The 13,746-nt window shown below is 37.6% G+C and overlaps 2 protein-coding genes across 3 annotated transcripts in view; one reads left to right on the top strand and one right to left on the bottom strand.

The window, feature by feature from the left end:
• The window catches only part of LOC115630803, a 23,302-nt gene extending 10,692 nt beyond the window's left edge, over positions 1–12,610 (top strand). The window contains exons 1-3 of one of the 2 annotated variants that reach the window (XM_030527464.1): positions 2,015–2,369; positions 11,259–11,459; positions 11,517–12,610. In XM_030527464.1, the coding sequence (XP_030383324.1) occupies positions 2,303–2,369; positions 11,259–11,459; positions 11,517–11,731 (483 nt within the window). In that variant the 5' untranslated portion in view covers positions 2,015–2,302 and the 3' untranslated portion in view covers positions 11,732–12,610. Of the gene's footprint in view, positions 1–2,014; positions 2,370–11,258; positions 11,460–11,516 lie in introns of those variants that run through there. The other variant, XM_030527465.1, reaches the window with a different exon arrangement.
• Positions 8,965–13,746, bottom strand: LOC115630802. Its single transcript, XM_030527463.1, has 2 exons — positions 12,973–13,746; positions 8,965–9,188 (listed from the first exon to the last, which is right to left on the bottom strand). Exon 1 carries the CDS (start codon positions 13,742–13,744, stop codon positions 13,001–13,003), a length of 744 nt encoding a protein of 247 aa, XP_030383323.1. The 5' UTR covers positions 13,745–13,746; the 3' UTR covers positions 8,965–9,188; positions 12,973–13,000.

The following is a 13,746-nucleotide window of genomic DNA, read 5'->3' as shown; positions in this document are numbered from 1 at the left end:
CTGAAGTCTTGTCACCATTATTCAGGAAACTGTAAGAGGGAAAGGGGAAGCTCCGTAGTGGAGATGCAACACATTGGTTTACAGTGAAGCGATAAGGAAAATACCACTAGTTTTCCATTTAAGGCTCATATCAGGTGAAAGCAGGTAGAAAAAGAAAGTCAAATTTCAAGAGTAGGACTGTTAGAGGAAAAAAGCGTTGCATCATCTTTTGCATTACCTACTTGTTGACTCAGAAGTTGAAATGATAAGTCCCTATATTTGAACAAGTGGATAAGCTAAAGTCAGGTGCCCCGACTTTTAAAAATACTCTGTACATATGTGTAAAATAATTAGAGAAATTAAAAAAAAAACAAGAGAGAACGCTACAGTCGAGCAAGCCCGACAGTGTAATACCCTGTACCCAGGTAAACTTCCGCCACTGAGTTATATGCGCCCAAAGCAGAAAAAAGAGGAAGAAGAAGAGCGAACTTGTTGCTGCAGTTTGGGGGGGTTGTACTGGCGAGAATTTGTTTCGCTAATAACTTTTCTTAGAATTGACCGAATAGAATAAAATTTTGAACAACAGTAGACAATTATATAGAAATTATGTGTGCAAAGTTTGGTTTAGGTAGCATTTGAAATGTGGACGCTATTGACGAAATTCTGTAGCGGGGGAAGGGGGGGAAAATTCAAAAAAATAAAATAAACTCGTCCTTTCTCGGACCTAGGAGAATCTGGATGCCAACTTTGGTTATTCTAGCTTTTATAGTTTCTGAGATCCTCGCGTTCATCCAGACGGACAGACGGACAGACGGACAGACGGACGGACGGACGGACATGTCTAGATCGATTTCTCTCGTCATGCTGATTCAGAATATATATACTTTATGGGGTCGGAGATGCTTCCTTCTGTATGTTACATACTTTGCACAAACCTAATATACCCTTTTTACCCTACGGGTACAGGGTATAAAAAGAAGAAAAAAGAAAATTTAAAAAAAATTGTTGATGGATTTTACCTCCCTTGGTATTCGCACTGTGTCTATGTGAGTGTATGCATGGCTATGTGTGTCTATTCGTGTCTGTGTGAGCATGTTTGCAGTCAACCAAATATATAAAACAAACTTGTATAGCGTACACACATAAGGGATCTTTGTTCAAAAATTGGAGTCTTTAGCACTTATAGTCTCTGAGATCGAGGTGATCATACGGAAGGACAGACGGACAGACAGAGCTAGATCGAATCGTCTTGTCATTACTGATCAAGAATATACTTATATACTTTGCGGGGTCTGCCACGCCTCCTTCTGCCTGTTACCTACGTGAAATGTGCAGAGTATAACATGTGGAGAAGCTAAAGTCGAGTTTCCCGACATTGAAATACTCTGTATTATACTTATTTGATTTGCTAACTTATTTAATTATCAAAATTTGCTAGTCGGTCGTTACATGGGAATATTGTTTTGAAAAGGTGTGAGCATTGGTATTAAAGCTCTTTTAAAAGCTTAGCAACAGCACATTGCTGCTTTAGCAAAGCTCCAAACCACATTCAGAGTGACCATGTGTCGAGAAAACGTTATGTGCACTGTGCCTTAACTGATAGTTTGTACATGTTCTTTTGAAAATAAAAGGAATGCCAATACGTCATGCTCCATATAGCACAATTAGTAATTATTACTCAATTCAGGAACTCTAAATTGTAATTTTAAGTGTTACTTAAAGCTATTCTTTGAACCCACAGATGCCATCTGCCAAAAGCCTTCGAACAACTTAAATAATTGCGTATTGAAGGCCAATAAAGGAGGGGCCAGAAGGGATGATTGTCTGTCTGTACAGCGGCTGTTCCGTTGTTGTGGCTGTGGCTGTGGCGGCGGCATCCCCAGGCGCTGCGCAGTCCACGCAAAACGACGTCATCATCGATGATGCCAGCGCCGACGCCGACGCCGATGCCGACCTATTCGATGCGCTGACTGCGCAGCTCATTCGCTGCGAAGCCTGCGGCACTCGGCACAGTCGTTTCTTGGCCGAGCATGCGTTTGCATCGCGCGCTTTATTCGATAAGTTCGACCCAGAGCCGCCGTTAAGGACAAAGGATAAAAGTGAACATAAAGACAACAACAACACAGAACACTGCGAACAACAAACACTAAGAATCGCTGCACTGCTAACCGGAAACCGGCGCCATTGTGTCGTGCGTGTGCGTCTCGTCTGTGGCGAATCGTGCAAGGATTTTATTTCAACTGCAACTTGATAGCATTCCCAGCCCAAGTGCACTCAGAAAACAGCAAAAATATACGAAACATAAGAATAAAATATAGTAATTATGTCAGCGCAAATGAAATTCATAATTGCCGGTGTCTGCCTGCTGGCCGCTGCTTACAATATCAGAGGTGCGTATGCAAATTGTTTCTCCCTCCCCCTCCCCCTCCCTCACTACCAACTACAGGCCCCTGGGCGTGTCGATCTGCGCCGCCTTTATGCACAATAAACAAGCCCACTAAAGCTAAATATTTTGTTTAATTTCGCCAAGCTCTTTTCATTTGATTTTTGTGTAATTACATCTGCCCCGGCAAGGTCAGGTGCGGGCAGTGCGGTCTGTCCGCTCAGTCCGCTCAGTCCGTCAGGTGGGTGTCTAAAAGCAACAACAACAGCAACAACAACAGGAGCAACACTTTCAAAGCGTGACCAGCTCCCTTCCTGCCCGATCTCTCCCGCCTCTACTTATGAAACGGTATGAAACGTTTCAGCTTTGTTTAGTTTACTTACTTTTTTCGTTTCTTTTGTGTTCTTTTCTTTCTTTTTTTATGATTTTCCTGCGGTGATTATGAAAAATGCTCCAATTGTTTAAACTATAGCCACCTTACATGCTCAGCAAAATAATTAAACAAGTGTTCTCCGCGATATTTGGCCAAAAATATTCATTTTATTGCTCTCAACATTTTTTGTAAATTCGTGCAAACCTGTCCAAGATTTATGTCTGGCAGTTAGCTTCATGAAATGACTTAGTTTTATTATAGTTTGCATATTTATTATAAACAAATTGCTCAGTTCATGACATATTTCCAAGTCTATTCATAAATGTATATTCATTGCAATACTTATAGATGCGGTTTAAAGTATAGCCAGCTGCATATCTGATATCGAAATATTATAAAAGATATTTCATTGATCAGAGATTTTACAGCTTCATTAATGTGTTATGCAATCTTTAGAAAAGTGGAAAAAATGCTGCCCATAACTGCCAATTTGTTGAGAGCGTGAAAACATAATATCAAGACAGAACTGACAAAAGTAAACATAAGTGTAAGTGCCTTATATATCCTGTGTACAACTTAAAGTTGAAAGTCACCTTTGTGACTTTCATAAAAGCGGCATTGGAAATCGTTGCAGACCACCCTATATATGTGACACTTATTGAAAACATATTCAGTAATCAGTTTGGATGTTTTGATTTTTTTAAGGAATAATAAGTTTAATATTGCAAGTAAATCGTAGTTTATTGGAAGATGTAAGTGAAATTTAAAATGTTCAGTTTAGTCCATTGCTCCAGCCAAGGGCGTAGGCAGTGGGCCTTAAATGTTATTATTATGACGCACTGTTTCGCCTTATAATGGAACTGAGTTGGATTTGTTGAAGTTTTTCATTGATCATATGCATCAATTATTTGTTCAATGCATCGTGCATTATTTAATCAAAATTTGAATTTTTTGGCCTCCCTTTGGTAAAAGCGCACGCCCTTGGCTCCAGCATTCAATATAAGGTTTACTCTATCGTATGAATCAGCCATTTGATTTGCATTCGACAGTTGATTGGCATATTTTTATAAAATTTGGGCAGCCGAATCGAATTTGGACGTTACTGCAATGTCTGTAGCTCACCGAATCGAACTATTGTTTATGTGTGTGGTTTTATTCACATGCAGATAAAATTGCTTCGGAAATATATATGCCTCCCAGAAGTTAGCTCTTTAAATTACAAATATGAAAAGAAACAAAAATATAGAAAGAGGATGTTAGATGACAAAATGAGTATTCTTTTCTTTTTAATATAAATACATGAATAATAAGATGTAAATAATCGGTGCCAATGTTTCAAAAATATTTTAAGAGATGTTTGCTTATCAATCGAATGAAATGTTGAACATATAGTAAAGACAACTAAGCTAGCATTGAATTTGAATGAATTTTTAGTCAACGTTATAAGCAAGTTTCTTTAAATAAGAAAAGGCATGGGACAGAATATTGAATATATACTCGTATCTTTATTATTGCAATTTTTCGAGAAAAGTTTGCTCTGCAGGTGATTGTTTGCTTAATTGGCTCAAAAATATGGCTGTACATCAAATTTGTTTTTCGCTTTTCGTGTTCTGCACGTTCCTGTCTGATTGGCGTAGTAAGCTGCACATAAATATGAAATGAGTTTATTTGTTTAAAAGCTGCGCACAGTTTGTTTTTATTTCTCTTCTCACGAAGCTAAACGAAACGTGAGTAAATCGTCTGCGATGATTCAATCAACAATGGACTTGTTAAATACTGCCAGATATTTCATTTGATGAACTGTCGCTGCTAATAAGCTGCAATTGAGTTCCTGAACTTTGTCTTTAATTGCGGCTGCTCACAATGCTCCGATTGATTGAGTGGAGGTGGCAAATCCTGTAGCAATTGTTCATTCATTGGCCAAACTGCAAACTGCAGTGTCCTCCAATTACCCAATTTGTTTGCGATTCAGTAGCCAGACTCCGCGGCTGCTACTGCGCATGTCTGACTGGCGCCAGAACGGCGTCTGCTCCAGTTTCCTGCAGCGTCACGGCTGCTCCTGCCGTCCTTTGAACTGGCACTGGCGTCGAGCAACGGCCGCAGCATGGCACTGCCAGATTTGCTGCCGCCTCCCCCTCCAACTCCCCCCAAAAATTCAAGTTGTAGCCATGGAAACTGTGTCGCAGACTTTGGCTCGCCCGCAACTTTGCTGTTGGTGGTTAGTTTGGAGGCTTTCTTGAGTCCTTCGGCTGCTTTGGCATGAATTGCGTAATTTGCATGCCCGCTGGCAAGGCGTGTCATTAACAAACAACAACAACAGCAACAGCAACACCAACTTCAGTCTGAGCGAGATTGCGCACGACATTCGGGATCCTGGATGGCATTATGTTGCGCACTTAATTGAGGCCTCCTTCCTGTCCTCCTGCCTTCCTGCTATCGAGGCGTATCAAATTATAGCACTGACATCCTTTGGTCTTTGTTACTTTTGCAAACGGATGGTGTTTTTTTTTGTTTTTGGCTGTTTTTGTGTTTGTTGTTGTTATTGCTTCTTGGGGTTGCATGAGCAGTTATGTATATGCATGTTTACTTAAAGTACAAGTATGTATCTGCGTTGAAAGGGGGGGTAGAAATGCCCTAATCCTGTGGCAACATCTTACGATGTTGGATGGCATTTCTGTTATTGATGTTGTGTCGAAAGAATGAAAAATGTTCAGTTCTATTAGATGGGAAACTTGTATTTAAAATTTAAACTGTCCAAAATGTCTTAAAAAAACATACTTCATTGAAAATTCGTGACAAAATTTCGTTTGAATAAAGCGGATAGAACTAATTAACCGATTTCAAAAAAGAGGAGGTTATCGATTCGTCTGCATTTTTTTTTATATTTTTTTTTATGTTTGTTACCTCGGTACACTCCACTGGGTGAACTGTTTTTAATGGTTCTTATACCATTTGATAGCTGGTGCTTCCAGAATGGTCCCTTATAAATTTAGTCCAGTTCTGACAATGGCATCCATGAGAAAACAGCATAAGTCTTAAATTTGTATTAAGTATGTGCAAGACAAATGAACGAATAACTTTATATCACGATAACCGATTTCGATTATTCTTTTTTTTATTGGAAAGGATGTACTTTAAGGGTACTTTGATGAGAGTTTGGTTAGGTTCTGCAAACGAGGACGTTCTCAATTCGACTGTATTGTTCATTGTTACCTCAGAACTTTAGACAGTGTAAACCGATTTAAATGATTCCTTTTGTATTTAAAAGCTGATGATTCCCATGTGGTCCCATTGCAATTTAGTCCAATTCTGACAATGGCATTCATGAGAAATCCATATAATTCTTAAAACATACAAAATATTCATGGGTTTTAGATATCATGCGAAGGCACCCGGTAGATAAGTGTCAAATTTAAATGAGATATCATGTGAAATAGAATTTCAATTTCAGTATAATGCCGTCGAAAAAATCTAACAATGCGTGTAGCAAAAATACACGACCCCAGCGTTCTAAAAGCTCAAAAGTCAGAAGAACAAACTGCAACAAGAGCCGCAACTCAACAAATCAGAACAGAAGATATTCGCAGACGACAGACAGACATTGTGATGAACGTTTTCGACAAAATATATTGAGAACAAGAGTGGCGCTGTCTCATATGAGAAACACGTTTATTAAGTCTACCCATATTCATACAAATTAGTTAGTGTACTTCACATTCACTAAAAATCCAAAAATAAACAACAATTTAAACAAAAAAAGAAACCGATTTCAAACTATTAACAGGCACTAAAAAGTAAAAAATAATTGCGTATTCTTCTACAACAATTTGTAAAAAAAGTATTTCTTAAAGTATTCTCATCTTATTACTGGTAGATTGATTGATTGATTGATATATTGTAGTGTTTCCTTGGCTGACACCGACTCCAAAAAGAACAATAATTGTATCTACATTATATATTGAATATTAAGTTGTAGAAGAATACGCAATTATTTTTTACTTTTTAGTGCCTGTTAATAGTTTGAAATCGGTTTTTTTTTAAATTGTTGTTTTTTTTTCTTATTATTCTAAGCAAGACTTTAAAATATTAAAATATAAAGCAAAAAATAGCCGATCTTTTGAATAAAACCTAAATAAAATCATATAGAATTAGGTTGTTACAGAATTTAAAAAAAAATGATGAAGAAAGCAAGGTAGCGTTGAAATATTTGACACTATTTCTAAGACATTCTGGGACATTATTGGTAAACTATTAAACACGAAAATCTATTTACAGGGATTGGTAAACAGAAATTTTTTCCGTCGAGTCCCCCTGTGTATTTCATTTTTTTAATTTTAAGCAAAACAACGGGTCTACAAGTATTTGTAAAAAGTATATATATATATATATATATATATATATATATATATATATATATATATATATATATATATATATATATATATATATATATATATATATATATATATATATTCGTGAATGCCTAACCAGGTTTTGCGTGGAATTAAAATCCAAGAGCAGTTTAATTGACATTTCAAATTCAATTAAAAGCAATATTTCCTGCGCTATCAATCTAAGTAATCTAAGTATCAACAAGATAAGTTAGTTCTAAAGAATGTTATAAACATAAACGTATTTTCTCTCTGCCCATGTCCTGCCTGTACCTGTTGTTGTTGTTGCTGATTTGGCTCAACTCTTCACCGCGCAATTACAGGAACACATAGCCACGCATAGACACACTCTTTATATGTTTTATTTTAATAATTTGTATTTAATTAAATTAATTTTTTGTAAATAAATTTTTAAAATATTTTACAATTTTTTTTTAATTTTATCAGGTAATCCTTATTCCTTTCATTCCTTTCTTGCTAACCATAGACTTCACTATAATTATGGCCCAAAAATATGAAAATGTAATTAACACAATTTCGGGAAAATTAAGCTGCACATAAGCATAGCACAGTCTATTTTTGGACTTTCCTTAGCTTCTTCACTTAATTACTAATTACTTTTTTGCCTTCTTGCTGTTTGCATTTAGGACGTTATTTCTAATTTAAGAAATGTGCTCAGCTTTTATTTAAAGCAAAGCACTCACGCTTATTAAATCTCTGACTTAGCTGATGGTTATTGCTAAGAAGTTTACAAATTCTAGTAGTTATGCAACTTAGATTCTTTATTGCTGCCTTAAGTTGAACACAATACTTGTAGTTAACAGGTCGATCGAATCGGTTTGCTTTTTGTTGAATACATTTTAGTAATTTCAGAAACTATTTTTAAGCAACAACATTGCCTTTTAAATGTTCGAGCTGTACATAAATTTGCCTCCCACACGAAATTTCACATTAAATCATTCGACGAAGAGCCTAAGCGTGACCTTTGGAGCAAGACGATAACAAGAGTGACCTTGATGTGAAAACAATCAATTACTCACCCACCCCCGACACACCGCAGAGTTGCAATACTGCTATGGGCCTCTTGAGACCCCAACACCCCAAGAATTACCTGCAATTGCTCGTCAGAAAAAAAAAAAAGAATAACAAAAGTTTAGCAACTACGAAGCAACTGAACGAGGCTAAAGAGGGGGCGTGGACGTGTCTGGGAGGGCGTAGAACATTTAGAAGTCTGTGCTGGACAAACAGCCAAGTGGAACAACTTGCAAACCCATTAGGAAGTACCAACATTGACGCTGACGATGACGCTGACGCTGACATGCGAAGGACGTCGCCTGACGTCGAAGTTGGCAACAGAAATTGGTCAGCGTAACCCGATACGTCAGTCAGTGGGGCCCAACATAATAATGAAATAAGAGTCAGTCAGCTGTGGGCCATTTTAAAATGAAATGTAAATAAATTTTGTTGAATATTTGACACACACCCCACACAGTTGCCACCTCGAGTCAAGCTGCTACACGTGGCAAGGTGAGCTCGTTGGCATGCTTGTGTTGATTTATGGCAAATATTAAAAGCAGCTCTCGCACTTCCTGCAAGGAATTTGCCAAAGCTGACATGCAAAACTATTCCGAAGGCCACACACTGCCAGGGAAAATAATCACGCCATTGTCTTCAAAAATCGGTCGGAAACACGCCAACTAATGCCGCGAAAACTTTGCGGCTTCGTTTTGGCCAAGAAGGGGGCGCTCTTGATCAGCAGGTGGTTCCTACGTACACACCTCCAAATAATTAGTTTATAAGCCCCCAACAAATAAATGGCAATCGGCCAGAGTTCAAAGTTTGGCGGTTCGTTGCTTTATGAATTGTTTATGCCAAACAAATTGAAAACAAATTAGCGGCAAAGCTAAATAAACAATTTGGTGCTCGACTAATGGCCAACAATTGCTCTCTGGATCAATCAGCTATTAAGTTATGGCAGTCAGTTCACGAGTTTTGTGTTTCCGTCCACGGAAGCAGAGATCATAAATATCAGCCTGGCAAGGAAGTAAGCGTTAAGTGGGAACTAAAAAGAGAAAATTAAAGGGGGAATATTTTATTATTAAACAGATTTCCTTAGATAAGAATCATAGAAACTCCTAAATTAATATTAATATCAATGTGGGTTTTAAATGGTTTCTTTATTTTATTTATCCCCTTTTTTATACCAAAATCTGTTTCCCTTTCTTTTATTATATACACTGATAAAAAAGTTGCATAGTACGGATGAATATTTTCATATTAAATTTAATGTTCATCTGTTTCATATTCAAATCAAATATAAACATCGTAAATTTGACTAAAAACATATTCAATTAGTGAATGTAATGTGAATAATATTCAAAACAAAGTGTAAAACTTCGTTATTAAAGTGTGTCATATTCAATTTAATGTTGAACCATATTAAATATTAATATGCACACACTTCAAAAAACAAATAGTTACATTTACTATATTCCATAGTAAATTATAATATTTTTTGAACTTTATTTTGAAGTTTTTAATAGTCTATTTAAATATACTAGAAATATATTAAATTTCAATTGACTGCAATTCTCAAGTCGATTTTCAGCGGTTGTGTGGTATAAATACAAAGTGTAACCGCTTAACATACAGATATGGTCGTTAAGTATGTGTTATTCAATCAGCTGCTTCTCACTTTTAATATTAATATAGATCCAAACTATATCTGTACTAAAAGGCATGAAAAACATCAAATTAATTAATTAATTCCTAATAACAAAAGAACTTTAAAATTACTTTCTGCTAAAAATGGTGGTGTTCTATAGATAAAAAAATATAATATCATGATACATTATCATGAAAAGAGTTAAAAAAAAACAGTAACGTAGACAAAAAAGTTGAGCAAATATTTTATATTTTATAATCCACATTGTGATTTAATATCGTCACACTTTCAACTTAATTTTTTAATATTACATTTTTAAATTTAAGTGTGCACACTTCATATTTACTAAAACACACGATGGTGAAAAATCGATGGTAAAAATAGTTAAATCTACGTGTAAATATTGAAATTTCCGTGCTTTTTTATCAGTGTAGCTATTTTAATTTTTAAATATATTTAGCTCTAGAGCGTTTTCTTAGACCTATTAGCAATAATACCTTCCACCAGTCTTGAAAACAATGAAAGCCATAGAATTATAATATCAGTACATCTAAGGGCCAATGTTTTTATACATTTGAGTCCTCACACCCTTTGTATTTAAAAGAAGCAACTGAAAACGTTTTCACATTTAAAAATTAAGATTGATTCCCATTTTATTAAGCACTAACGTCCTGCCCCTGCTTCTCACGGGTATTTTTCAAAAAGTGTACTTTTTGTTATGAGTTACTTAAAAGAGTAAAATTACAAACATAGTTGGATAGTCCTATTTTAATGATTTGTTGTTCTTTTTTAAAATTTTTTGTTATTCTTTATCGAGTCAGAGCCTCTCTGTATACAATATTTGGTGTTGTTGTATTTTATAGCAGATTTGTGCCTCCCTCGCCCTCTAATGAATCTGACCTTCAAACAATACGAACAACCCGACAAGCGATTTCACTTTAATGGCTCGCGAAATTGTCAAACACCAATCTTTATTAACATATCCCCAGCCAGAAGTTTTCGAGCCAAGCAACAAAAATAAGAACGCATATATAGTAAGTAGGACAACGAATTTGTTCCGTCCTCTAATTGCGGTGTCTGTCCATAAAAATGTCTGTCGAGGCGCCAAAGAGACTGCTGTCGACGCACAGTTTTGGGCTGCTGGACCTCGATTGGGGTGGATTGGGGGCGGCCCATTAAATCAGTTGTTTGTGCTATTTTGTGCGCTCGTCTGAGCTTTATGGCCATGACGATGATGTCAACAACTGGGAGCTGCCTTAAGCCACCCTCCTCCAGCGAGAGACAGGGCCGGGGCACGGCTGGCAGACGGGCTGACATGCTGCGCATGAATGGATACACAACTGGAACGATGTGTGTCGCCACTGGGTATTAACTGATTTATATAAGATTGTCGCTTAAAGGTATATTGTCGAATAACAGTAACAGTAACAATAACTTTCGCCTTCCCTCTTCCTCTTCCTGTTCCAGCCCACGATCATAAGCATTTGCAGTGCTGGCACTGTAGCTCCGATACAATAGGTGCTGAGGACTTTTGCGATGAGACCTTCAAGGAGGACAACATACCCACTGATTTGGTCAAGGAGCGTAACATAAATCTAATGCGCAGCTGCAACAGTTCCATAAACTCAGATCACGAGCGTGCCGTTTGCCGCAAAATTGTGGAGGACAGTAAGTAGTCCATGGATATCCAGATGGTCCCCCCTCTATAAATCAATCCCTTTCTAGGCAATGGCAAACGCATTACCAAACGTTTCTGCTACTACACCAATAAGTCGGATCCCGTCGAGCTCTGCAATGTGACCAGCACCGAGAAGAATGTGCAGCGGATATTCTGCGAGGACTGCATGACAAATCTCTGCAACGCCGGCACACAGCTGGCCAGCATGCTGGGCGCCTTTCTGTTTCCCACTCTGGCACTGGCCAAGAACTTGGCTCTTTAAGCTGGTACGAAGGTCTTTAGTTTAGTTAAAGTCTACTTTTTACTCTCCCGCTCTCTATTATTTAGTTGGAACGTGATATTTAGTTAGCACCGTGATAAGCTTAAGTTAAGTCGGAATTGTTGCGAAGTTCATTTTCAATGTTTGCAGTATCATGAAATGAGAAAGCCTAAGAAAGAAAACTGGATTCTGGCTGAAACATTTCCATGTCACCTAAATTTGTGGACAACCTCCTTTTAAAGCACTGGTGCCTTAAATTTTTGGATGCGTTTCGTTACAATCCGCATACATACAGCATACAGTTCTAACATTATAATTGCGTTTAATATATTCACTTAATACTGTCTTTCTTATAGTGCTATAATACCCCATCAATAAGCGATATACATAGTTTCTGAAATGTGGCATATTACCGGTTCTATAGATATTTCTTCTTTTTCTAAAATTGTATATCTTAAGGAAGTCACTTGTATTTATTATTGTGATTTATATTTCATCTTCTAAGAGGGTCTGTGGTCACTTATTCGCAGCCTATATCTTGAGCACTTGATCTCCGTAATTCTGTAATACCTAATCTTTAATTTTTTCGAAATTTGTCACACTTGAAAGGGGAATGTTCCAAAATCTCGACTTAGGCCATATTTCAGGCAGCCAGTGAAGCTTCTCACGTACTTAAGAAAATGAAAAATGAATTTCGAAACATGCCCGAATTTAAAATGAAAACAAAAATGTCACCCGAATCTCTGTTGTTCTTTAAGTTAAAGGTTACCCACACAATTTCTAGTTTGCTTATAAGTTCCACTCTTCAGGCTCAATAACAAGATTCGAATTGTATGTTCTTAAGCTTTTCAAATAATTAGTCAAAAACCTAAGATGAACTCAATGCACAACTAAACCAAATCTACTCGTAGAACATAATTCTGAAAACAAATGAATTTTTTATCTATAGGTTATCGAAAATTTCAAAATATGTGTCCAATCTTGTATTTTTAGTTTAATATTAAATAGAATTGATAACCGTGCCGGTTTTACCAAAAATATAGACAAATATACATTATGTGTAACATATTTTAATGTAAATGTAATGCCACAGCGAATCGATAGGCCCAATGAGAATAACACAAGTTTAATTATCACAGCTATATATACATATACTTGTATTGAAGAACACACATACACGATACACCCAAATAAAGTTCACAAAAGTAATATACTATAATTGATAGCCTAGTCTACTTCTTTACCAGTTATTTAGCTGATCAGAGTTGCTTCTCAATCGTTCAGAGTTGAAATTGCTACATCGATGAGACGATCCTTCAACTTCTGGGGCAGGCTGGCGTAGAACGCTTCCCGTTTTATAACCTCCCACAACTGCGCCATATACTCACGATACGTGGCTGGCCTGAGGCCCGCGCTCTCGTAACGCTCGAACAGAAGCAGCTCGGCATGTACCATCAGTTCGTAGGAGTCCCGATTTCCGGGCATGTACAGCTGATAGAGATAGGCGGCGAATTGCCGTCCACGCTCCAGCTGGTATAAGCGACGCACCAACGTGTTGACCAATTCACGGAGCTGCTTGGGCTTGAAGAGGCAGTGCAGCTTCTCGGACTCCTTAGCGATCTGCGTCTGCCACTTGCCCTGCTCGTGATCGGAGGCCTGCAGGGCTTCCTTGAAGAGCGCTGTCGTATTCAATGTGGCCAGATGCAGGCGTATGTTTTCCCGCAGGAGGTAGCCCTGCAAGAGCTGCTGCATTGTGATATTCTTGCTGCTCTGGCAGACCACATGGGCCAAGGTTGTGGCAAAGTTCTCGATTTTGGGAACATCGCGTGGATAGTCGGAGCGTAGTTTGCCCCAAGTCGCTGCGGCAAGAGAGAGCTGATCTTCGACTGCTTCCGTTTGTTTAATCAGCTCCAGCATACGAGTGTTATCATAGCTGACGACTTGGGTGCCAACTGCCGTAATTGCAGGCAGCACAAAAATAAGAAGCAACAGTACCCTGCATGAAGTGCTGTCCATGT

The sequence above is a fragment of the Scaptodrosophila lebanonensis genome, unplaced genomic scaffold, assembly GCF_003285725.1.
Source record: "Scaptodrosophila lebanonensis strain 11010-0011.00,11010-0021.00 unplaced genomic scaffold, SlebRS2 tig00001410-arrow-pilon, whole genome shotgun sequence".
NCBI classification, from domain to species: domain Eukaryota; kingdom Metazoa; phylum Arthropoda; class Insecta; order Diptera; family Drosophilidae; genus Scaptodrosophila; species Scaptodrosophila lebanonensis.
The sequence above is the reverse complement of the archived record's forward strand: the minus strand, read 5'-3'. Positions and strand labels throughout refer to the sequence as shown.